Source organism: Sturnira hondurensis, unplaced genomic scaffold (assembly GCF_014824575.4).
Source record: "Sturnira hondurensis isolate 20B ecotype Veracruz unplaced genomic scaffold, ASM1482457v3 Scaffold0011880, whole genome shotgun sequence".
Taxonomy (NCBI): domain Eukaryota; kingdom Metazoa; phylum Chordata; class Mammalia; order Chiroptera; family Phyllostomidae; genus Sturnira; species Sturnira hondurensis.
The window spans coordinates 112,986-139,794 of record NW_028084511.1 but is presented as its reverse complement, the minus strand read 5'-3'; the positions used below and the strand labels follow the sequence as shown (position 1 = coordinate 139,794).

General features: G+C 37.7%; 1 protein-coding gene across 3 annotated transcripts in view; it reads right to left on the bottom strand.

Moving 5' to 3' along the window:
• The window catches only part of ZFP91 (ZFP91 zinc finger protein, atypical E3 ubiquitin ligase), a 44,270-nt gene that overhangs the window by 6,820 nt on the left and 10,641 nt on the right, over positions 1-26,809 (bottom strand). For 2 of the 3 annotated variants that reach the window (XM_037060439.1, XM_037060437.1), the window contains exons 3-9: positions 5,702-5,914; positions 5,406-5,442; positions 4,636-4,737; positions 4,033-4,167; positions 2,136-2,186; positions 1,675-1,753; positions 638-752 (exon numbers count right to left, since the gene is read on the bottom strand). In XM_037060439.1, coding sequence (XP_036916334.1) covers positions 638-752; positions 1,675-1,753; positions 2,136-2,186; positions 4,033-4,167; positions 4,636-4,737; positions 5,406-5,442; positions 5,702-5,914 — 732 coding nt within the window. The remainder of the gene's footprint in view (positions 1-637; positions 753-1,674; positions 1,754-2,135; positions 2,187-4,032; positions 4,168-4,635; positions 4,738-5,405; positions 5,443-5,701; positions 5,915-26,809) is intronic. The other variant, XM_037060438.1, reaches the window with a different exon arrangement.

Sequence of the window (26,809 nt, the reverse complement as noted above, 5' to 3'; positions counted from 1 at the left end):
ATAATGTTCCCACTCAAGTATCACATCTTGTGCAGGGTTTTTGGGAAACATCAAATCACCCAGGGGACTAAGCCCCTGTACAGCGCTGATTTGGTGCTCTGTGACTTCTGGCTTTTCCCAAAGTAAAATCACCTTTCGAAGGAGAGAAGAGATTTCAGACTGCTGATGAGATTCAGGAAAATACGATGAGGCAGCTGCTGGCAATGGGGAAAACTGTGTGAGGTCCAATGGTGCCTACTTTGAAAGGGACTGAGGTGTCACTGTCTTACATACAGTATTTCTTGTGTCATGTATCTTCTTCAATAAATGCATGTATTTTTCATACTACATGGCTGGATACCTTCTGGGACAAACCTCATATGTAAAGTGTTTGGTCCACAACCGACACACAGTATTTGCTTGACAAAAGATCATCATCCAGATCATAAAAGTTCTTCTCAGAGAAATAAAGGAAAAAGAATGAAAAGACCTGGTTTGTTCATCCCTTGTAAAATTTATGTCATTACAGTTTACTTTTCTATGTTTCTCTCACATTTGACTGTAGACTCTGAAGATTTATGTCAGGAAAAAACATATTACCAATCTACACTTACAAGTATATTTATCTATTTGATAAAATATTTTATTTTGAAAGTACCGGTATGATGTTTGGCATGTCGCAGAAGTTGCTTTTGGAGCCTGAAGAGTCGCCCGCAAGAGGGATGGGGACATACGTATTTCTTCTTCAGCAAATGCTGATATTTAATGTGGTGCTAAAACAGTTGAAGAAAGTGCAGAGGGTTAAAATTTCAGGCCTCCTAGATATCTGTTCCTCTGCTAAGTCAAAAGCACTGGAGGAAAATCAAATACTTTGTACATGGATAGAAAGGCAATATAATCCAACAGTAAAGTAAGAGCACAGGCTATGGAAATAACCTTGGATTCCAATCTGGGCCTGTCATTTACAAGCAGGGTGATCTCAGGAGACATGAATTGAAATACTGTAAGCTCCAGTTCTCATTTGTAAACTGGAGATCACCCGTCTTAGTGTTGTTGTGGGAAATCTAGAGATCCTATTGTATGGTGCAGCAAACAGCACATAGCACAGGAATACTAGCTATTGCTATTATAACACAGCCAGAATCACAGAGTAAGGCCTGAATCTCATGTTACACTTGCTGCTAAACTAAGTATCGGTCATTTCTTAAGCTTTAGTTATTAGTATTTCACTTTCATGTTTTCTGTGAGACCTAAACATAAGCTGTATCTTTATTCACATGAAAAACAAAAATCTACTCATTTTAAACTTTTAAAATTTATTTTAAACAGTATTCAAGAAATCCCTGGTTTGAGTTACTAATTTTTTAAAAAATATACACTTTAAAAACCTGTTCATTTGTGTCTTTGTGTGTTGTTACAATCATCTCATATCAGAAGTATTATTACACCACAATAGGAAATACTGGAATTTTCTAATATTCCAAGGAAATCCTTGGGCTTAGGTTCTTAGATACTTTTCTTTCTTTCCTTTTTTAACACAATGAATGGAGTAATTTTATGTTTAAAGAATTTTCTTGACACTGCATGTCAATAATAAAACCTACACAAATTCACATACTATAAAGTCTCATGAAGCTTGAGAACTAGTAATGGTACATAACCCGAAAAGCTGCCTTCCGTAACAATTTTACTGACCTGCAAATAGCGAGGGTGAGCGAGAACGGTTCCACATCCTTCCATCTCACAACGCACATACTGGATTGGAGGCTTTTTCCTATTATCAGCATGTAGGAAAAAAGTCAGCAACAGAAAAAGCAGTCTGCCCAGTGACCTTTAACTCAAACCGCACTATTAGGGAATAGGAACTTTCCACTATTATATAGTTTGCACATAAGTTGTTAGAAGTTATTGGAACTTGCAAAATGTTTAATGATGTTTGAAAAAAATAACGCAAAATAAAGTAGTAGCCCTCAAAAGGTAAAGTAGTATTAAGATTCTTAGAAACATTTACATCTTGCCCCCAAAATAAAAACACAGTAACTCTGCATCAAGGTCATTAACAAAGTTGCTTTTGTCTCTTCCGGCAGGATTATTATTACTACATATTTGAGTAAAGTGCCTACCATCTGAAATAACACAGGAGTATAAATTCTTACCTCCTTTTGGGTAATCGTGGACTTTTGTCATCTTTTCGCCTTCTTCCTCTCCTATAATTAAAAAAGGGTAAATTTCCCAAATATTCTGGATGGAAGCTTATTGAGTAAAAGATGGCCGAAGACATACAAGGCCTATCTGGAAAAAGTCCAGCCAGTTAATATAATGCGAACAGTTTGCTGGATATGGATGTAACCAGGCAGCCAAGGAAGTGGACTGGAATGTGCATGTGTGAACAATGATGATGTCACTGTACTAGTAAGTGGGGGCAGCAGACACTACTGAGTGAGCATGTTATACTGTGTGGCCGTGACATTCAAAATGACTGAACGAGTAGAGTACCGAATCTGTATCATATTTTGTGTTAAGCCTGAATATTCCCTTGTGAAAACTATCCAGATGTAGAAGGCCAGCTACAGGCAACTGGTGATTGGCAGCTTTATCACAACAACGTGCTCACTCATGCATCACTTCTTGTGCGGGCTTTTGGCAAAATATCAAACCACCCCCGGTGACTCAGCCTCCCTAAAGCCCAGATTTGGCACCCTGTGACTTCTGGCTTTTCCCAAAACTAAAATCACCTTTGAAAAGGAAGAGACTTCAGACTGTCAGTGAGATTCAGGCAAATACGACAGGGCAGCTGCTGGAGACTAGGAGAACTGTGTGAGGTCCCAAGGTGCCTACTCTGAAGGGGACTGAGGCATCATTGTCCTATTATGTACAGTGTTTTGTGTGTCTTGTATCTTCTTCAATACATGTCTCTATTTTTCATATTATATGGATGCATACCTCTAGACAGACCTTGTATATACTCAAGACCAAAGACCAGGTGACAGAAACAAAGGATAACCCAGAATACATAAAGTCACATACATAACTGGCAAACCAAAGATTTCATCCTGAAGTAATTTTACTTTCAAGGCTATATCACAAGTCAAATATATACCATTTATAATCTATACAGTACTATGGAAGATTTGGATAAACCTCAGTTACTACATGAAGACTTGTTTCAGTAGAAAGTCTACCGTTTAAATCTCATCAATTAAAAAAGTAGAATGAAAGAGGCTATTATCTAGAAACCCTAAAATATGAACTATAATCTCCTTGTAATAGAACCAAAAAACCTTAACCTTAAAAAAATCTTATTATGAGAGATGTTTGCTAGACAGAAAGTTTTTTCACGTGGTCAAAGTTATTACCGTATTTTGCCATGTATAATGTACAATTTTTTGCCCAAATTTTTGAAGGAAGCATAAGGATGCACATTATACACAGGTAGTACTAATTCCATATCTATATAAATGTTTTTAACTCTTCTACTTATGCATTAAAAGTATAACTCTAGAAAGCTGTATGATATCTGTATGTTTGGAAATAAATGCTAAAACTCCTTTATAGTACAAAAAACAAGTAAAAAATTGCATTAAAAAATTAAAATGAAAGATTTATTCAAGTTTGAGGAAAAAATATGGGTGTGCATTATACACAGCCAAATATATTTGCCTTCTCTGCCCTTTTCTGAAGATCCACACTTGCCATACCTTTTGCTTGCTGTTCTATCCCTTCTTCACCCCGTACCCACTGTTTTACCCATTCATCTATAATGTCTCTAACACTGCCTTGAACTAAACTTTTCAAGCGTTTGAGAAGAATGCCTACAAATGTCAGCTACTTGAGGCGGCAAGACAGGGAGAGGCAAAAACAGGTTTACAGCTATATGTGAAAGTTTATTCTTATATTATTACTTATTAATTATTGCAGTATTTCCGAGCAAATGTAAACCTTGTCTGCCCCACTGTGTATGTGTACATCAAATCCCACCTCACACTCCCATACTTTTTTCCACTAGTGGCTTCAAAATGTTAACTTTCCATTTAGTAGTAATTGCCCACTTACTTCCTAGGAGGTTCTTCATCTTCCCTAATTTCATTTTCTTCTTCTTTCACCTCTACCTCTACTTCCACTTTAATCTCTTTCTTCTCTTTCTCTTCTTTCACCTTCCCGGATTTTCTCCGTGGCTTTGGGGTTTCCCTGAAAACATAAATATATTTCAACATTGGTATCTAGCAAAGTATCCTTTTCAAGGAAAACTTGACAACAAGGGAAAGCCTGGGATTAACATCAATTTATTGATATTTCAAGCCTATGGGATGACCCTTGAGGCTAATGACACCCTAAAATGAATTCTCATTATAACTGTAAAGAGAAACCAGATAAAAAGTAGGTAATTCCAAGTATTCAGGCAATTCCTATCTTATGATAAAACATGCAGATATAATGATAATGTGAATATGATCAAAATAAAGTTCATAATGGAAGAGAGGGCTGTACGAGGAATAGTAAGATTATGAAAATTTGCAAAATAAGCCTGTAAGTAATTATCCACTTAAAATTAAGTCTATACCCACCAGTAGTTTGGCAACAAGGGGAAATAAAAACATGCAACAGTGCTTTCCAAACTTATTTTCACTGACATGTCTAGAGTAAAATGAGACATACCTTTCTAAGTGGGGTTTATAGGTCTCATCTCTTGGGTCATCTTTAAATGGTATTTCCTCTTCACTGATTAACATCTCTTCCTCCTCCTCCTCCTCATCACTACTAAAAAGAAGCAAATAAAGATTAGAAATTCTAGTTGTAAAGATTACAACTGAGGGAATTTTCTAATCTTAGTATATGTGCTGCCAAAACAGGTATTGTATATTACCAGGTAATTTTCTGGGGGTGGTAGACAAAGATTCACAGTAAGTCATCTAGAATTTCTATATTTGTAATCCAGTTGAACTGCAATCTAGCTCCTTTCCCCAAAGAATAATTGGAACTCAAAATCCTCACTATGTCATCACTTTGTTAAATAAAGGCAAGGTGATGACAGCTCAATGGTGTGAAGAATTAAAAATCAATTGACTTTATAATACAGTATTGAATAACCTGATGTACCAAAAAAGACCTATCAACAGATCAAAAATAATCATGTGAATTACCATAAAAGATACTGATAAAATTTCAAAAACCTGGTCTAAATACCTACATTTCATATTTAGTGCCCAGCATGAAACTGACCAACACATAGAAGATGCTCAAGTCAGGACTAAAGATTACATGGTTAATGCTCTAATGAAGAACAGTTTGGAATGTAAACTAAATACCAAACTGAAGTTAATTTCTCTGTTGTAACTCAAAATTCTTTAAAGTAGAAAACAGTTTTCAGTAATTTAATGTGACTGTGCTCTATGTCCCCAAGAGTTTAAATATGAAATGTTCCTTACCTAATGCCACCTGCAGATTGATGCTCTTCTACAACTTCTGGAGAAAAATAAAGACAAAACAAAACATTATCTATGTAGATATATACGTAGATATATTTTCTCCCTGAAGCTAAGAGACCAAATTATTGCCCAAGGTAATCACACAAAAGATTATCTCCAAACTGTCAAAAAAGAACCCCTCCTATTTATTTCAGCACACCTACCCCCCCAAAGTTAAGCTGTTTTGGTCAATGTTCAACATTACATTTAAAAGCCACAGGCAGCTGGTTCTTAACCTTTCTCGGTTTCCACCATACCATAATCAAGCTGATCTGTGTTTGGTTCTGACTTGCAGATGAGCTGCAACGAACCAGTCTTGGACCTGGAGCTTCGGGTGTTCTCTGTGTCACGATGCCGTGAGACAGACGTCCTGCTGCTACTGCGCCAGCCCCGGCTAGGCCTCGTCGTCGTGATGGAAACTTCCTGAGGGAGGACAGAATCCTCTTCTTCCTCTTTCTCTTCCTTGGGATCTAGACGAAAACATAGACCATTCTTTTTAAGTTTAAAGTATATCTAAACCCGTCTTTGTATATCTACTATTGTAAATTCAGTCAAGGAGAGAGGAACTTTTCCCCCCATGGAAAAAAACCCTCAGCTTTTAAAGCAAAGTAATAGAAACAAAATTAGAGAAAAATCAGAGAAAACTTATCGCCGTCTCTAAAGAAACACCGTCATTTTGCAAGATAGTAATTTTATATTGCTTACCTATTAAAATGTGGAATGCTAAAAAAGTGGTATGCAAAATATAACTAAGTAATTCAATTCATGAAATTCTAATCTTTAGATCTAAGACAAAAGGACCTAAATTAAAAGAGTGGCCCCAGAAAAATAACTACAAGTACAGAAGAATGAGAAAGTCATATATCTAAATGTTTTAATAACCAAGAAAGTCCACAATGGGAATGCCTTCTCTTGATTCTTGTTACCTATTTTTCCCATACTTTAAAGGGAGAATGAGGTAGGGGTCACCCCTATCTGCAAAAAAGATAATAAAGACTTAGAATCAGAAATTTGCTTTTAAACCTAGAGTAGCTTATTAATTGTATCTACGTAAGTCAGTGTTTTAAAAGTGAGCCTATTTTACTACACAAGATTCCTTTAATAATCTCAGAATAGAAAAAGGCCTTTCTAAAAATAGCACAAAATTTCACATCTTAAGACTTTCATGTCTGACTACATAAAGTAATTTTTTGCATGGCAAGTTGCATTATAATCAGAGTCTATCAACCCAATAGAAAAATGAAAGCTCAGTAAAACACACGGCTTTCAAAAACACAGACAATACCAAAGCTCAATCTACTCCTAACAAGAGAAACTCAAATGAAAATGATAGTGTGATACTACTGTTACCCTACCATTTTGGCAACGATCCAAATGCTTGAAAACAAATGTATACTAGCAAGGCTGTAGGAAAACAGGCATTCTAATACACATGGCCATATGTGCAATGAGAAAACCTCTAACAAGGACAATTTGGTAATATAAAAAATTTGAATATATACACCTTTTCACATTTATTTCAACTACTAGGAATATATCCTATAAAACTAAAATCACACTCATGCAAAAAACCACATCCATTTAATACCCAAATATCTCATATGTAGCTTAATCCTAAAGACTATCTAGTTCTAAGTACACTCCAATGAGCTTTACCCATAAAGTAACTTAAAGGCAAAGAAGATGACTTGCTCAAGATCACAAAGCTAGCTAAGCAGACCTAGATGAAAAACCCATGTCTTTAGACTAGTAATCAAGGGCTTTTAAATATAGATCATGGCTGTGTTACAGAATTTTTTCAAAGGGAGACATTGAACACTATCAAGTATTACAACATTAAATTAGGGGGAGAAAACTCTTTTACTCAACCCAACTATTTGGGACTTTTAAATCCACTCCATAACCTTCCTCTATTTAATATAGCTCTTTTCTTCTTCATGATGAAAGAACTATATGCTCATCCCTTCTGATACTGTGGATCTTATCCACTGGACAAATGATAGCAATCTGATGAGAATTGCTTATCCTCATAAATAAAGCATAATAGCCCATCTTATTAAATACAATTTAATATCCATGCTCCAAAACCAGTCTTAAAAAAAAAAAGCACGGTCAGGGAGTGAAATCAGCAAAAATATTCTTGAACAGAAACACACACACTCTGTCCTGGCCAGAATCAACTTTGTAAAAACTCTGGGAAACAGCCCTAGCAGATGTGGCTCAGTGGATTGAGCGCCAGCCTGTAAACCAAAGGGTGGGTCACCGGTTTGATTCCTAGTTAGGGCACATGCCTGGGTTGTGGGTCAGGTCCCCAGTTGCTGGAGCATGAGAGGCAACTACACACTGGTGCTTCTCTCCTTCTCTTTACCCTCCCTTTCCCTAAAAATAAATAAAACCTTTTTAAAATTTGAAAAAAAAATCACCAAAAACACACCCCAACTCTGGGAAATAGTCAAAGGTTTATAGCAACCAAGTGAACAACTGAATGAAGAGGCTAAGTTAATCAAGACATTTGAGTGGAAGGAAACAGCACCTTTAGAGACCACATAAGACAAAGAATACAGTCTTTAAAAACATGCTCAAAGAACTATAGGAAACCAATGACAAAGAATTAAATGAAGTAAGGAGGAAGATATTTCTTTTTTTTTAAAAGATTTTATTTATCTTTAGAGAGGAAGGGAAGGAGAGGAGAGAAATATCAATGTATGGTTGCCTCTTGTGAGCCCCCTGCCGGGAACTGGCCTGCAACCCAGGCATGTGCCCTGACTGGGAATTGAACCGGGATCGTGTGGTTCACAGGCCCGCGGCTCAATCCACTGAGCTACACCAGCCAGGGAAGGAGGAAGATATTTCTTAAAAAACAAACAAACAAACATTAAAAACAGGGCCACGATGGAGGCATAGGTAGACACTATGCCTCCTTGCACAATCAAAATAAGGACAACAACAATTTAGAAACAAAAAACAAAAAACAACTAGTACTGACAGAGAACTGAACTGTATGGAAGTCCGACAACCAAGGAGTTAAAGTAGACATATTCACCCAGACCGGTAGCAGGGCGGAGTCCGGTGGCCAGGCGAAGAGGGGTTGCAACAAGAGCGGTGGCTTGCGGACCCCAGGTGCGCAAGGTGGCAGCAGGTGGACTCGGCAAGGCAGCAGATTATGGAGGGGCGTGGCACAGCTGATGGACCAGATGGCCCCACATTCAAGCAAAACCAGAGAGCGAGACAGACCGAAAAACCCAGGGTCCCAGTGTGGGGAAATAAAGCCTCAAAACACCAACTGAAAACACCTGTGGGGGCTGAGGTGCCAGGAGAGACTCCCAGTCTCACAAGAGAGTTTGATGGAGACCCACAGGGTCCTAGAACGTATACAAACCCACCCACCAGGGAAACTGGTGCCAGAAGGGCCCAATTTGCTTAGAGAGGGAAGCGGGAGAAGTGACTGAAATCCGGTAGAGAGCGGAGCAAGCGCCATTATCCCCTCTTGGACCCCTGCCTCACATATAGCATCACAACCGAGCGACATGGGCTGTGCTCACCCTGGTGAACACCTAAGACAACATGGGTTGTGTTCACCCTGGTGAGCATCTAAGGCTCTGCCCCTTGCTACATTAACAGGTGAGTCAAGACAAAAAAAAAAAAAAAGGCCCAAACAAAAGGACAGATCAAAGCTCCAGAAAAAATACAACTAAGCAATGAAGACATAGCCAACCTATCAGATGCATAGTTCAAAATACTGGTGGATCAGGATGCTCACACAATTGGTTGAATTTGGTCACAAATTAGATGAAGAAATGAAGGCTACACTAAGTGAAATACAGGAATATGTACAGGGAACCAATAGTGGTGGGAAGGAAACTGGGACTCCAATCAATGGTGTGACCAGAAGGAAGAAAGAAACATCCAACCAGAAAAGAATGAAGAAACAAGAATTCAGAAAAATGAGGAGAGGCTTAGGAACCTCCAGGACATCTTTAAATGCCCCAACATCTGAAATATAGGGGTACCAGAAGGGGAAGAGGAAGAGCAACAAGTGGAAAACTTATTTGAACAAATAATAAAAGAGAACTCCCCCAATCTGGCAAAGGAAATAGACTTCCAGGAAGTCCAGGAAGCTCAGAGTCCCAAAGAAGTTGGACCCAAGGAGGAACACACCAAGGCACATCATAATTACATTAGCCAAGATTAGAATGAAGGAGAGAATCCTAGAAGCAGCAAGAGATAAGAAGGCAGTTACCTACAAAGGAGTGCCCGTCAGACTGTCAGCTGATTTGTCAAAAGAGACCTTGTAGGCAAGAAGGGGCTGGAAAGTATTCCAAGTCATGAAATCCAAAGACCTACAACCAAGATTGCTCTACCCAGCAAAACTTTCATTTAGAATGGAAGGGCAGGTAAAGTGCTTCTCAGATACAGTGAAGTTCAAGGAGTTTATCATCACCAAGCCCTTATTATATGAAATATTAAAGGGACTTATCGAAGAAAAAGATAAAAAACATGTACAGTAAAATGGCAGCAAACTCACAGTTATTAACAACTGAACCTAAAACAAAAACAAAAATAAACTCAGCAAACAACTAGAATAGGAAAAGAACCACAGAAATGGAGATCACATGGAGGGTTGGCAACAGGGGAGTGGGAGGAGGAGAGAGGAGGAAAAGGTAGAGAATAAGCAGCACAGAAGGTAGGTAAAATAGGGGGAGGGCAAGAATAGTATGGGCAATGTAGAAGCTAAAGAACTTACAAGTATGACACATGGACATGAACTAAAGGGGGGGAATGTGGGTGAGAGGGAGGGTGGAGAGGAGTGAAGGGGGGGGAAATGGGTCAACTGTAATAGCATAATCAATGAAATATACTTAAAAACATTAAAAACACTTTTACTGATTTGAGAGAAAGAGAGGGACACTGATTTGCTATCCCACTTATTTATGCATTTATTAGTTGTTTTTGTTTCATGTGCCCTGCCAGGGACGGAACCCGTAATTCTTGGTATATCGGCACAATGCTCTGGGTTGGCCAAAAAGTCCATTTAGTTTCTTCCATAAAATAAAAAACACATTTTTCATTTTCATCAGTGACTTATACGGTTATTTTGAGTTGTGTCGGCTATCTCCTGCTATTGGCTTCTAGTGGGTAGAGGCCAGGGGTGCTGCTAAACATCTTCCAGTGCATAAGACAGCCCCACAGCAAAAAAATTATTTGGTCAAAATGTCAATAGTACCAAGAAACTTCACAAGCCACTTTTGACATGTTTGATAAGTCACAACAGAGTCTCCATGTACTGCATAAATCTCCTTTTGCATTTCTGTTGTGTTTTTACCTTTCTTAAAATAATGCAGCATAACATGCCAAATGACGTTGTGTATTTTCTTCCATCTTCGATATTAAAAATGGCTGCACAAAAATTCATTAATTTTGGTAAGTTTCCCAAGATGAAAAGTAGGTGGAAGCTACACTCACCTCCTCACATGTCCGTATGAAAATTATAAGTAAATTATGAAGTCAACCTGGATAACCATTTAAAGATTTGAAGACTAGTCTTTTTAACCAAGGATATAGAGAAGCCACATTGAAAGTGGAAGAGTAGAGACACAGAACAGCTGGCCCTGCACCCACATGTGGTTGAGAATACAGTAGCAAGGGGTCTCAATCAAAGCTGGGCTCTCCAGCCTGAAGCACCAGTGCCAGGAAGAGGACCCACATAACATATGGTTGTGAAAACCAGCCCGGATCTCACCAGCCTAGGTAAGCAGAAGGTTCCTAGAAACCCAGGCATATCTTGTTCAAGGGACAGAGAACAAACTCTTACTTGCAGGCATTCACCCTGGTCTCTGGCAGCAAGGGCAGCTCAAAGGGTGTCAGTCATACAGGGAGAGACTGAATTGTGTGGCTGCAGGGAAAGAGCTGCAAAGATAGCTTCCAATGTCCCTGTGTTGAGTCCGTTACCAGCATAGCCCACCAATGCTATCTTTCTTGGGTTGGGCATTCCCCCCAAATGGCATCAACCAGGGGAGTTACACTAGCTCTAGCCTGACAACTCCAAGGCCCTGCCCTACCCAACTTGTGCATGGCTGTGGGTGTTACCAGCAGCAATTGGCCTGGGCCTACATTACAGTTTTATCTAAAAAATTCTCAAGGAATTCTGGGTAAGTTCATGGGGATACCAGAGACACAAGGAGAGTGAGTTGTGTGGATTTAGGGTGAGGGCTGTTTCCCCCATGTGCCTGCCTAACCAGCACCACTGATCCCAGATGGGACCCTGCACATATGGTGTTAACCTGAAGAGCTGCACTTGTTCCACCCTGCCCAGCTTATCCACAGCTGTGAGATTTGTTAGTGGCGATGAGCCTAGGGCTGCATTGTACACTTTTTAAAAAAAACTTAGGGAGATCTGGGTGGGACCAAGGGGTGACGGAGACACACAGGGAGAGTCTGAGTTGTGCAGAAGCTGGGTAAAAGCCACCTCCCTGCATTGAGCCTTCCCTCCACACTGCCAAGTCTTAATCTGCTTTAGTCTGATGAACTCTACTGGTCTACCCTGATGACTTCCAGAGACCCCAACAATAAGGTCCACAGGCTTTAGGCAGGTAGAGGCTGGCTTTGATATACCTTGAGACTTTTGCTGAGGGGTCTCAAACCCAACACTGGCACTGAGTCTGAATCTTTATTAACCTGGTGAATCCCTAAGAACTTGCCTCAAACAACTCATGTACTGCCTCAGGCTCTTTCAGTGGCTGAGCCTAATGGGAAGCTAACAGGTATAGAGTGTCTTGGGCCTTTTGCTGACCTTTCCCAGGCCTGGTACTGGTGGCAGCAAGCCTTATACGAAGCTAGGAGCATCCAATTTGCATGCAGGCATAGCAGAGGCAGCTACCAACCGAGGATCACTTTGTAGCTGCTAGTACGTAGGGCTGGTCATAGGCAGTATTTGACATTAACCTGCACAGGAGTTCCTCCCAAGAGGTCCTAGAACAACATACCTGGGGACTGGGCTTCAGACTACAACAGAGTACCACCTAATTAGCACCATAAGCTGCACACCCAGATGGAGGTCTTGGCAGGCTCCTGACTGTGCTGGGGCAAACTCTGCTTTGTGGAATCAGCTCTCGCAGCATCTCATACACTGTGGTCATGACCAATCCGCGCAGCCAGCCAGTCTGAGAGTCTCTCTACCCAAGGACACGCTAACAGCAATCAAAGCTCAAATTTAACAGGGGGGCACACATAATGCACACAAAGAACACATGCAAAGCACCAGCTCAGGTAATCAGGGAGACTTGTACCGCTGGGCTCTACAAGACACCTACTGTGGAAGACCACCATACAAAGACTGGGAGTCATAGCAGATCTAATACATAGAAACAAACACAAAGGGGAAGCCAAAATGGGGAGACAAACATGCCACAAATGAAACAGGAGAAATCTTCAGAAAAGGAACGGATGAAATGGAGGCAAGCAATCTTCCAGATACAGAGTTCACAATAATGGTTATAAAGATGATCAAAGAAACTTAGTGAGAACTTCAATAACATAAAAAAGGACATACACCATAAAAAGGAAAAAAAAACAGCGAGAAAAAGAGAATAACTGATATGAAGAATATACTAGAAGGAATCAGTAACATAGAAAATCGTATTAGTGATTTGGAAGACAAGGTAGCAGAAAACACTCAATCACTGAAGCAAAAAGAAAAATTTAAAAATGATGGTTTAAGGGACCTCTGGGACAACACCAAGCAAAACAACACCCGTATCACAGGAATACTGAAAGGAGAAAAATGAGGGATTGAAAACCTAACTGAAGAAATAATGACTGAAAACTTCCTTAACCTGGTGAAGAAAAAAGACACACAGTCCAGGAAGAGCAGATGGAGCCAAAGAGGCTCCACCAAGACACATCATAATTAAAATGGCAAAGGTTAAGACAAAGAGAGAATATTTAAAACAGCAAGGAAAAAAAGTTAGTTGCCCACAAGGGAGTTCCCATAAGATTGTCAGCCAATTTGTCAACAGAATGGCCAAAAGAAATTGGTAAGAACTATACAAAATGATGAAAAGCAAGAACCTGCAACCCAAACTACTTTACCCAGCAAGGCTATCATTTCAAATTGAGGAAGAAATAAAGAGCCTCTCAGACAAGAACAAGCTAAAGGAGATCACCATCACCAAACCTGTATTATAAGAAATGTAGAGTGACTAATTAGGATGAAGGGGGGGAAAAGAAATATGAATAAAAATGGCAATAAATACATATCTATTAACAATCACTTTAAATGTAAATAGATTAAATAAATGTTCCAATCAAAAGACATAAGTTAGCTGAATGAATAGGAAAAAAAAGACTCATAAATGCTCTCTACAAGAGACCCACTTATAGAAAAGACAGACTAAAAGTAAACGGCTGGAAAAAGATATTTCATGCAAATGGAAACAAACAAAAGTGTGGGTGACAATCCTTATATCTGACAAAGTAGACTTTAAAATAAAAGCCAAGTAATAATAGACAAAGGACATTCCATAACGATAATGGAATCAATCCAACAAGAGGATATAAGATATAACCCTTGTGAACATTTATGCATCCAACAGTGAAGTATCTAAATATATAAAGTAAATCTTGATGGAAATAACTAAAACAGATCAAAATACAGCCATAATATGGAATTTTGACACCCTACTGACATCAATGGATAGAACTCAGACACCAAATCAACAAGGAAACAATGGCCTGAAATTACACATTAGACGAGATAGATTTAACTGATATTTTTAGAACATATCACCACGAAGCAAAATTTACATTCTTTTCAAGTGCACATGGAACATCTTCCAAGACATATGTCATGTTAAGATACTAAACAAGCCTCAAATTTAAAAAGATCAAAATCATATTCAACATCTTCTCCAACCACAATGGTATGAAACTAGAAATCATTGCAAGAAAAAAACCAAAAACCACACAACCACACAGAGGTCAAATAACACGTTACTACACAGTGAACTGGTTAACAATGAGACCAAGGGAAAAAAATCAAAAGAAACCCTGAGACAAATGAAAACACAACAACTTCAAATCTATGGGACACAGCAAAAGAAATTCTAAGAGGGAAATTTATAGCAATACAGACTTACCTCAAGAAACAGGAAAAACCTCAAACAATCTAAATTTACACCTAAAGGAACTAGGAAAAAAACATCAGCAAAGCCCAAAGTGAGCAGAAAAAAGGAAACAATAAAGATCAGAGAAAATACATGAGTCCTAAAAGAGAAAAAAAAAGCATCAATGAAACCAAGGAGTTCAAGGAGCATCAAGGAGTTCATCATCACCAAGCCCTTATTATATGAAATGCTAAAGGGACTTATGTAGGAAAAAGATGATGAAAAATATGAACAGTGAAAGGACAGCAAACACACAGTTATTAACAACCACACCTAAAACAAAAGCAAACCAAGAGGACAGCTAGATCAGGAGTGGAACCATAGAACTGAAGAACACATGGAGGGTTAGCAACAGGGGGGTGGGAGGGGGAGAAGGCACAGAAAATAGCATAGATGGTAGGTAGAAAATAGATAGGGGGGAGGGCGAGAATAGTGGAGGAAATATAGAATCCAAAGAACTTGAGACACGTGGTTATAAACTAAGCGGGGGGAGAGTGGTGGGGGAGGGAGGGTGCGGGTGGAGGGGAATGAAGGGGGGAATAGAACAACTGTAATGGTATAATCAATAAAATATATTTTAAAAAAAACATTTAACCATAGTCATCAAGAAAAAAACAAGAAGACCCAAATAAATAAAGCCAGAAATGAAAGAAAAGTGACAACTGACACCACAGAAATAAAAAACATCATAAGAAAATACTACAAATAATATATGCCAACAAACTGGACAATCTGGAAATGGATTAATTAATGGAAACATATATTCTCTCAAGACTTAATCAAGGAAGAAACAGAAAACCTGAACACACTGATTACAACCAATGAAATTGAAGCACTAATAAAAAAACTCCCATCAAACAAAGTCCTCTACTGGACAGCTTCACAAGTGAATTTTACCAAACATTCAGAAAAGAAGAAACACCAATTCTCAAACCATTCCAAAATATTCAATGAAGAGAAGACTTCCTAGCTTGTTTTACAAGGCCAGCATTATCCTGATTATGAACCAAATAAAGACATCACAAATAAAGAAAATTACACCAATATCCCTGATGAGCATAGATACTAAAATCCTCGACTAAAAATTAGCAAACCAAATCCAGCAATTCATTAACAAAAATTCACACAGCATGATCATGTGGGATTTATTCCTGGGATGCAAAGTTGGTTCAGTACCTGCAAATCAATTAAAGTGGCACACCACATAAACGAAGGATAAAAACCACATAATCATATCATATCGACAAATGTCAAAAAAGCATTTGACAAAAATCTAGCACCCATTTATGACTTTAAAAACTCTCAAGCAAAGTGGGAACAGAGGGAACATACCTCCATATACTACAGGCCATAAATGACAAACCCACAGCTAATATGATTGATACTCAAGGTGGAAACACTGAAAGTGCTTCCCTTATCAGGAACAAGGCAGGGAGGGATGTCCACTTTCACTCCTTTTATTCAACATAGTACTGGGAAGTCCTAGCCAAACAGACAAGAAGAAGAAATAAAAGGCACCCAAACTGGAAAAGTAAAACTGTCATTTACACAAGACATGGTACTATATTGAGGGAACCCTGATGATTCAACCCCCCAAAATTACTAGAACTGATAAATGAATTCAGTAAACTATCAGGATATAAAATATTCAGAAATAATTTACATTTTATATAATAATAAAATATCAGAAAGAGAAATGAAGAAAACAATCCTATTCACGATTGCATCAAAAACATAAAAATATGAACAGTAAAAGGACAGCAAACTCAAAGTTATTAACAACCACACCTAAAACAAAAGCAAACTGAGCAGACAGCCAGAACAGGAGGAGAGCCAAAGAAATGGAGATCACATGGAGGGTTAGCAACAGGGGAGTGGGAGCAGGAGGGGAGGAAGATGAGGTACAGAGAATAAATAGCATAGACAGAGGGGAGAAAACAGAAAGGGGGAGGGCAACAGTAGTGTGGGCAACGTAGAAGCTAAAGAACTTATGACACATGGACATGAACTAAAGGGGAGGAATGTGGGTGGGAGGGGGTGTGCAGGGTGGAGGGGAATGAAGGGACAAGGAAACGGGACAACTATAATGGCATAATCAATTTAAAAAAAACCATACTACCTAGGAATAAATTGAACTAAGGAGGTAAAAGACCCATAACTTGGACAATTATAAGACATTGAAGAAATAAACTGAACAAGTCACAAATAAATGAAGTATATATACTATGCTCATGGATAGGAAAAATTAACACTGTTAAAATGTCCACACTACTCTAAGCAACCTATTGTTTCAATATAATTCCTATCAAAATACCAAGAGCATTTTGGGTAGAACTAAAACAAACAATCCAAAAATTTACATGGAACCACAAACGACCCCAAATAGCAACAATCTTAAGAAAGAAGAATAAAGTTGAAGGTATCACACTACCTGAAATCAAACTACACTACAAGGTTATAGTAATAAAAAATGCATGGTACAGTGTACTGGCATGAAAATAGACACAGTTGAGTGGAACTGAATAGGGAGCCCAGAAGTAAACTCACTTCTACATAGTCAATTCATAGGTGACACTGGAGGCAAGAACATACAATGGGATAAAGACCATCTATTCAATAAATGGTATTAGGAAAATTGTACAGATACATGTAAAAAATAAATCTGGACAACCTTCTTACACCATGTACAACAATTCAGAATGAATTAAAGACTTAAATGTAAGATTTGAAACCATAAATCTCCTACAAAAAAAGCAGGCAGTAAAATCTCTGACATTTCCCTTAACTATATTTTTTCTGATGTATTTCCTCAGGCTAGGGGAACAAAAGAAAAAAATAAACAAATGGGCCTATGTCAAACTAAAATGTTTTCACGCAACAAAGGAAACCATCAATAAAACGAAAAGACAACCTACTGAATGGAAGAAAATATTTGCCAGTGATAGGGGGTTAATACCCCAAATTTATAAAGAACTCATACAACTGAACACCCCCCCCAAAATAAATGCAATTAAACAATGTATAGAGGACCTGAACAGGCACTTCTCCAAACACATGCAGATGGCCAATAGACATATAAATAGATGCTCAATGTCACTAATCATCATAGAAATGCAAATGAAAAACACCCTAAGATATCTCACACCTGTCAGAATGGCCATCATAAACAAAAGAACAAACAAGTGTTGGAAAGATGTGGAGAAAAGGGAACCCTAGTGCACTGTTGCTGGGAACACACCATTGGTGTAGGAGTATAAAGGTTCCTCAGATATGGCATTTCCTCATAACCCAACAATTCCACTTCCGGATGTATCTGAAGAAACCCAAAACACTGATTTGCAAGAATATATACACTTGTGTGTTCGCTGCGGTATTATTTACAACAACAGCCAAGGGATGGAAGTGACGTAAGTGCCCACCAATAGACAAGTGGATAAAAGATGGTGGTACATATATACAATGAAATCTTACTTGGGAATACAAAGAATGAAAGCTTACCATTTGTGACAGCATGGATGGACCTAGAGGTTACTATGCTACATGAAACAGAAAGACAGGAAAAGACAAAAACCATATGACTACACTTATACGTGGAATCTAAAGAACAAAAGAAACAAATTAACTCACAGAAACAGAGAACAAACTGATGACTGCCAGGTAAAGGGACTAAACTTTAAAAATGAAGGAGAAATCAAAACATTCCCAGATAAAAATTGAGTTTGTTGTTAGTAAGCCTGCCCTACAAGTGCTATTGGGAGTCCTCCAGGCTGAAATAAAAGGACACTAGACAGTAACTCAAAGCCTTATGAGGAAATGAAGCTGTAAAGGTAATTACACAGGTAAATAGAAAACAGTATTATTGTACATTGGGCCTTTAACTCCTCTTTTTTCCCCCCTACATGACTTAAAAGACAAATATATAAAACATGTAACAATGTATGTTAATGGACACACAATACTATATAGAAAGATACCAAATGCTGGTTCGTTTTTACTTAACAGTTCATTTTTTAACTTATCTCTTTCCACTCAAATTTTAGTATAACCAGGCTGTACTTGCCATACTTCGCTTGGAAATTTTCTCAGGTAAATGCAAGTTCACCACTTAGAAGTTCGATTTTCCTCTGAACAGAACATAGTTCTTGCAGCTCTGTTTCAAGGATCGCCTTTCTTTCCCCCATTTTCCAACATGTTCATCATTTTCCTCTATGACCTCCCCAAATCACCTTTAACGCCCATTATTTCGGCCAACTTGCTAGATTGTCTCCTAAGGCAATCTAGGTTTGTTTTTTATTGACTAAGTGACTCAGAATTCTCTCAAACACTACTAGCCATTAACCAAAACCATTTCCACATTTTTAGGTACTTTGTTACAGCAACACTCCATCTCTGGTACCAACATATGTGTTCGCTTACTAGGGCTGCATATGAAATTACAACAAAGACTTATTTACTGCAAAGATCCCATTTTCAAATTATGTCATATTCACAGGTACTCAACATTTCTTTTTTGCAGGGGAGGGGGATGAAGGGGGATAATTCTACCCACTGCAAGTAGCTCTACTGGTATCAAAGCAGACTTCAAGTCAAGAATTGGTGTAGGATGCCCTGGCCAGATGGCTCAGTTAGTTGGAGTGTCATCTGGTACACCAAAAGGTTATGGGTTAGATCCTGGTGGGGGGACGCATATGGGAAAGTATTAAAAAATACTTAAAGATGAATGAATAAAAATAAAAACACAACATACTCTATGTACTGCAGTGAAAGGAGTGTTCAGAGGAAAATTTAGACATAATGCCTACATTAAAATACAAAAAAAATCATGTTTGACAATAACCTAACTTTACACCTTAAAGTGGGAAGGAGGAGCCAACTGAACCCAAAGCTACTAGAAGAAAGGACATAGAGCAGAGATAAATAAGAAAATAGAAAAACAAACAGAGAGCCCTGGCTGGTGTAGCTCAGTGGATTGAGCGCGGGCCTGCGAACCAGACGATTGCGGTTCGATTCCTAGTCAGGGCACATGCCTGGGTTGCAGGCTGGTTCCCTGCAGGCCAACTCCCAGCAGGAGACACACAAAAGGCAACCATACACTGATGTTTTTCTCTCTCTCTCTCTCCTTCCCCTCTAAAGATAAATAAATAAATAAATAAATAAAAAACCAAAAAACCAACAGAGAAAAATCAATAGAACCAAAAGTTGGTTCTTTAAAAAGATCAACAAAATTGACAAAACTTTAGCTAGACTAAGGGAAAATAAAAGACTAATTATTAAAATTAGAAATAAAACTGGGGCATTATCACTGACCTTACAGAAATAAAAAGGTATAACAGAATACAACGAAAAATTGCATACCGACAAATAACCCAAATGAACTCCTACACACATACATACTAACTCAAGAAACAGGGAATCTGTATGTACTTATAACAAGTGAAGACACTGACTTTGGTATTAATCAAACACCTCCCAAAGGATATAAAAGGCCAGAAGCAGATGGTTTCACTACTGAATAGTAAATATTTAAAGAAGAATTAACAATAATCCTTCTAAAACTCTTAAAAAAAAAAACAAAGAGGGAATAGTTTCCAACTCATTCTCCAAGGCCATTACTCTGATACCAAAGACGGATGAAGGTATCATAAGTAAGCTATAGACCAGAAGTAAGCTATATATCCCTCAGAAACTGAATCCAGCATTAAATTAAGATTATGCATCATGTTAAACACTATGACCAAGCAGGATGCATCCCAGGATTTTGAGGGTGGTACAACACACAAAAATCAATAAATGTAATGTACCACACATTAATAAATCGAAGAAAAAAGTATACGACCACCTCAAATGATGTAGAAAAGCCTATGACAAATGTACAAACTTTCATGGTAAGAATACATAATAAGATGTACAAACTGTATTATTATGTATTATTATTCCTATTCTTAGGACTAGAATAGAACTTCCTTAACTTGATAAAGGGCATTTAACAAAAACCCAAAGGTAACATACTCAGTGGCAAAAAACAGAAAGCTCTCACCCTAAGATGAGGAGTAAGACAAGGATACCCGAAGTTTTAGCCAGAGCAATTAAGCAAAAGAACAAGAACAAAAACAAAAACAACCCAATAACAACAACAAAAATCCTATTAAAGGTAACACTTATTTAGCAAGGCTGCATAAATATTAGTTGTTTTTATTTTATTTATTATGGTGACATTGGTTAATAAAATTATGTAAGTTCAGGAGCATGATTCTAAATACATTATCTGTATACTGCATTGTATGCCGCCACTCCAACTCAAGTCTCCTTCTATCACCATTTACTTCTCCTTTACCCTCTCCTACCTCCTCCCACCCCACTTTCCCTCTGGTAATCACCACATAAGAAAACAAAACAAAAAATCTAAATGGTCTAAGACAACTGGATATTCACATGCAAAGAATGAAGTTCGGGGTAGCTTGGGTAGTGGGAGAAGTGGCAGCTGCCAGGCAGCCAAGGTTTGTGAAGCTCTAGGTGCCCCATGCCTTGATGTACAAGAAGGTCAGCTCCACTGAGAAAGTGGTGAAGGAGGAGCCCAAGAGGAAATCAGTGAGGATGTCAGCTAAACCTATTCCCGAAAAAGTGGAAACAAAGCCAAAAAAGGTGACAGAAAAGAGTCTTCAACCCCTAAAAACGATAAGCTCAAAATCGATCCTTTTAGCTAATCATTGTACACAGTGTATGATACTTGACCATACATCATGGCGCTCTTCTCAGGATAAATCTGCAGACAAAAAAAAAAAAAAAAAAAAAGCAAAATAAAAGGAAAAGGGGAATACAGGACAAATAGGCAACGTGGCTAATCCAGAACCTAAAAAGTTTTAGGTGCGGAAAATGGAGAAACTAAAAACAAGGTGAGTGCAGTCTCAGATGAAGAGAAAAAGAAGCCAAGTCTGATCAGTACCATACACATCCTATTAGTGGTCTCTGTCTCCCTTCTTGCACAATCGGAGAAATATTTTTATCAACTATTTTATTACCAACCCAAGTTTTCTAACCAGCTCTAAAACCATTTTGAAAAAGGAGATAATTTCAGCTCATCCCACTTTGTTTCAGTGTAAATGATTTTTTAAAAAAGAGGTGAAGTCAGTTGCTGTTTTTTGGGGGGCACAACCAGAAAATGGTGAGATATTGAATATGGGAGGCTTCGGTCATCTTGGGTGTCAGCTTAACACTCCACAGATGGGGGTTGTTTTTATATCCTATAATACAAAAGCATACTAAATGGTCTTAAAAAAAGATGTTGGACCTTTTACCATATACAAAAATTAACTCAAAATGGAGCAAAGACCTAAACATAAGAGCTAACACTCAAAAACTCTGGAAGTGTTAAAAAAAAAACACTACAGAATGGGAGATATAAGAATCTAAATATCAAGAATATATTAAGAACTTTCTCAACAACATAAAGAATTCACCTAAAAAATGACCGAAAGACTTAGATATTTCTCCAAAGATAGTACAGATAGCCAAAAGGTACAGAAAAAGATGCTCAATGTAAGTCACTAGTGAAATGCAATTCAAAACCACAATGAGATTAATACTTCACACTCACTAGGATGACTATAATAATTTTAAAAATAAGTTTTAGAGATGATATGAAAAAACTGAAATTCTTGTACATTGATGGTTGGAATATAAAATGGTGCAGTCACTGTGGAAAACAGGTGGTTGTTCCTCAAAAACAGAAACAGAATTATGAGACCAATTCCACTCCTGGGTATACACTCCTCAAAATGAAAACAGGTATCCAGACAATACACGAATTCATAGCAGTATAATTCACACGAGCCAAAATGTGGTAACTGGCATCTATCAAAACGTACTGCATCCATACAATGGAGTATTACTCATAAAAACAAATGAAACACTAATCCATGCTAAAACATGAATGACTCTTGAAAGAACGAACCAAATTTCTTCTGTGTGGTACACTTCAAGGCCATTTCTAGCCCTGGCTGGTATGGCTTAGTGGATTGAGCACCAAAGGGTCACTAGTTTGATTCCCTGTCGGGGCATATGTCTGGGTTGCAGGCCAGGTCCCCAGTAGGGGGCACATGAGAAGCAACCACACACTGATGTGTCTCTCCCTTTTTCTCCCTTTCTTCCCCTCTCTCTAAAAATAAATAAATATGATATTTTAATAAGGCCATTTTTCATATTATTAGTTGATCTGAAGAAACTTCTTGACATATAATACGAAAGGAAAGAGAAAAGCCACAGTGGTCTAGGTGGAAAAGGTACCAGGTAGCCACTGTCTAAACAACATGTAGGCATAGTGAATATAACCCTGTTTTCTAGAAAAAGGAAGAAAGGGCAAATTAAGAGTGGCTGACAGTGTGAACTGAGACAAAAAGATATTAGTTAGCACTACTGGCAGGTAATATTTATCCTAATTCTTCTAGGTAGCAAAAGATGAAATGTAAGAGTGGTTTATCTCAATCCTACAGCAAAAGATACTTTTTTCAAAGCAACCTAATTCATTAAATTCCAAAAGATGATAGCCACTTTACCAGGATAAAATACCTGTACAAGGGTTATCCTAGTATGATCTGGTCCTCCCTCAGGTTACCTATTTTTCTAATTGACACTTAGAGAAATTAAATGACTTGTTCAAGATTACAAAGCTAACACAGCATGTTGGCTGAAACAGGGAGCGGTTGATTGACTGGCTGGGAAGCAGCTACAGTAAAGGTCTTCTCACCTCTATTAAAATATTTTCATTTCCTCTGAGAAACTGACAAATCTTAAACACTGGGTAAGTGTTTGGTGTTTGGCAGTATTTTCTTCATCTTTCTAAATTTAGTCTTCATAACCCTGTCAAGTAATATTATTCTTCATAGATGAGGAGAGCAGGTAGTAACTGAATCCCCTTGGCTTACCACATATTAAGTTGTGGAGGTACAATTTACACCCAGATATATCTAAGTCCAAAGTCTGTATTTTTTCTATATGCCACACCTAACCATACAAAAGAGACTCAGGGCTTCATTCAGATTTGGCTCATTTCCATTCAGCCTTAGGTTCAAGTGCCAAGAGAGGGAGCCCCATTTATGTAATACACTGACCTAAAAGACCACAAGAATTACTCCGTAAAAGTGAATTTTTAAATCTAAGATTGCATTTTGTTGTATTTTAAAACAGAGAACTGGAGGAATTTTTTTTAAAATTAGAGACCAGCATAAAAGCTGATTTTTTTATATATTCCAATCTGGTTTATTCATTTTTAAATCAACAAGACAGTTTATATATATGTGTGTGTTAGTACTTAAATTCATTTTTTTTTGTTCTAGTCATCTGCTTCTGTTTACTACGTCTATGTTTTGATTTTACTTCCAGGAACAGTGAAAGGATAAAAAATATTAGTGAGCATTTACAAATTTCTATAGATACTAAAGGTTTAGGGGAAAAAATCAGAATCACGAGTTAATGCCATTTATTTTCACAGTGGAGGCACTTGGTGAATAAATCGTCTCTAACACATTAAAAGACTGCTTAGACGTAAGTTTGAGAGAGTGAAAGGATGTTCTCTTTGAAACTCTCTATAGCTAACAATTAGCTCAAAATTTAACATTTAAGTTTGAATAAATATGGTTGGACTCTTAAGTAGATGGGTGGGTGATAGGAGGAAAAAAGTAGGCATAGTGCATGTAATCGCTTTTAGACAAGAAATGAAAGAAGACCAATATGACTGGGGCAGAGAGAACATGACAGAAACTGTCATTTACAAGGTTGCTGAAGAGGCAGGAAAAAGTCTTTAAAAAAGGGGAGCCACAGAAAGCCAGTGAGTTTGAGTGGAAGGCATGATCAGATTTGGTTTTAATGTTCACTCTGGCTGCAGGGGAGAGAATGACTTAGGTAGGAAAAGTAGATTCAAGGATACCTGCTCAAAGTCTACTCTGACAGACTAGGCAATGAATTAACAGATGATTGAGAGTAATAAATAGTATGACAGATGGAAAGAATTGGAAATAATGTGAAACACTTAGGAGAAAAATCAGACAGGACTAAAGAATGACTTAAATAAAGGAACAGAAGGGGACAGATTTAACTGGTTTCTACATTTATGACCTGAACAATTGGATGGATAGTGGAAGAGCATTCACAGAAAAAGATCAGGTGATTTTGTTGTTTGTTTTGAGGGGATAGTAGAGAGTATGTGTTCCATTTTGGACATATAAGTTAGAGATGTCTACCGAGTAGAACATCTGTGTATACACAGACCTTCCAATCAGCATTTTAGTACTTTACTCTAAAAAAGAGAACACCCAAAACTGGAGGAAAATCTCTAAGAGGCTAAACAGATGCGGGAAAAAAGTGGAAAGAAATGGGCAATTCAGGAAACAGAAAACATGTGCTTTTTATATTCCCTAGAATGGGAGAGAAGTACATCAGCAAATAAACAGTATACTAGAGGGCTGGGCAAAAGTAGGTTTACAGTTTTGAGTACACGAAACAGAATTTATCCTTGTATTATTATTTACTCAGTATTGTATTATTTTCCATATGAACTCTAAATCTACTTTTGCTTTAAAAAAAAATCTGCAATTCCAGAATACTGAAATATCAAAGGTCCTCCAATCAGGTACAATTAAATAAACTATGGAATACACATGTGTAGTAGTCGTGATGGCCATGAAGTATCTATTCACTTCTTCCTCTTTCCTTAAAGAATCAATCCCACTCTTAGAAAAGAGGTGTATGTATACCTCAAAGGGTCCCCAAGAACTTTTCAAGTTTTCAAAGTCAAAACTCTCCACAAAAAATCTTGTTGGGATTTTAATTGCATTTATAGACCAATATAGGGAGAAATTACATTTTTAATTAAATTTTAATTTAAAAAGAAAAATTTAATTGAAAATTTTAAATTTCAGTAAGTTGGTATATAATCATATTGGGTATATTAGTTTCAGATGTATAATAAAGTGATTCAATGTTTTTATACCTTACAATGTAATCACCCCACTAATTTTGGTAAGCATCTGTCACTGTATAAACTCATCAAAATATTATTGATTATATCCCCCTACCTCTTTTCACCCACCTTCCCAACCCCTCCATTCTGATAGTCTCTTTGGTCTTTGTTTCTGAGTCTGCTTTTTAATTTTTTTTAGATTCCACATATAAGTGAAACCATGTAACATTTGTTTTTGTCTGCCTCATTTCACTTGGCATATCCTGTAGATCCATCTATGTTGTTGTAAATGGAAAGATTTCATTCTTTTTTTATGCTGCATAGTATTCCACGGTATGTAGGGATATATGTGTATCACATCTTTTTATTCATCTATCAATGGACACCTAGGTTGCTTCCATAACTTGCCTATTGTAAATGACACTGAAATGAACACAAGGGTCCATTTATCTTTTTTAATTAGTTTTTTAATTTTCTTTGAATAAATACCCAGAGAGAATTGCTGGGTCATATGGCATATCTATTTTTATTGATGAAGCTCCATACTTTTCCCCCTAGGGTCTGCAACAGTTTGCAGTTCTACCAACAGTGCACAAGAGCTCCCTTTTCTCCACATCCTCGCCAATATGTTATTTATTGACTTTCTGATAGCAGCAATTCTGACTGGTGTGAGGTAGTATCTCACTGTGCTTTGACTTGCGTTACTTTGATGATCAGAGATGCTGAACATTTTTTCATGTCTGTTGGCAGTCTGAGTAACTTATCTGGGGAAATGTTTTTTTCATGTTCTCTGACCATTTTTGGACCAGATTATTTTTTGTTACTGAGTCATTTCTTACTATTTTGGATATCAATCCTTTAGACATATCATTTGCAAACATATTCTTCCATTCAGTCAGTTGTCTTTTTGTTTTGTTGGTTTTCCTTTGCTGTGTAGAAGCTTTGTAGTTTGATGAAGTCTCATTCGTTAGCTTTTGTTTCCCTTGCTTGAGGGGATGTATCCAAAAAGATATTACTCAGACTGATGTCATTTACTCCCTATGTTTTCTTCTAGGAGTTTTATGGTTTCAGGCTTTACATTTCTGTCTTTAATCCACTTTTGAGTTTATTTTTGTAAATTGTGTACGAGAGTGGTCCAGCTTCCCCAACACACACTTAACAATATCAAATCTTCAAACCCATGAACAAGGTACATGGCTGTTTACTTAGGTCTTTAATTTTACTCAGCAATGTTCTATACATTCCATGTG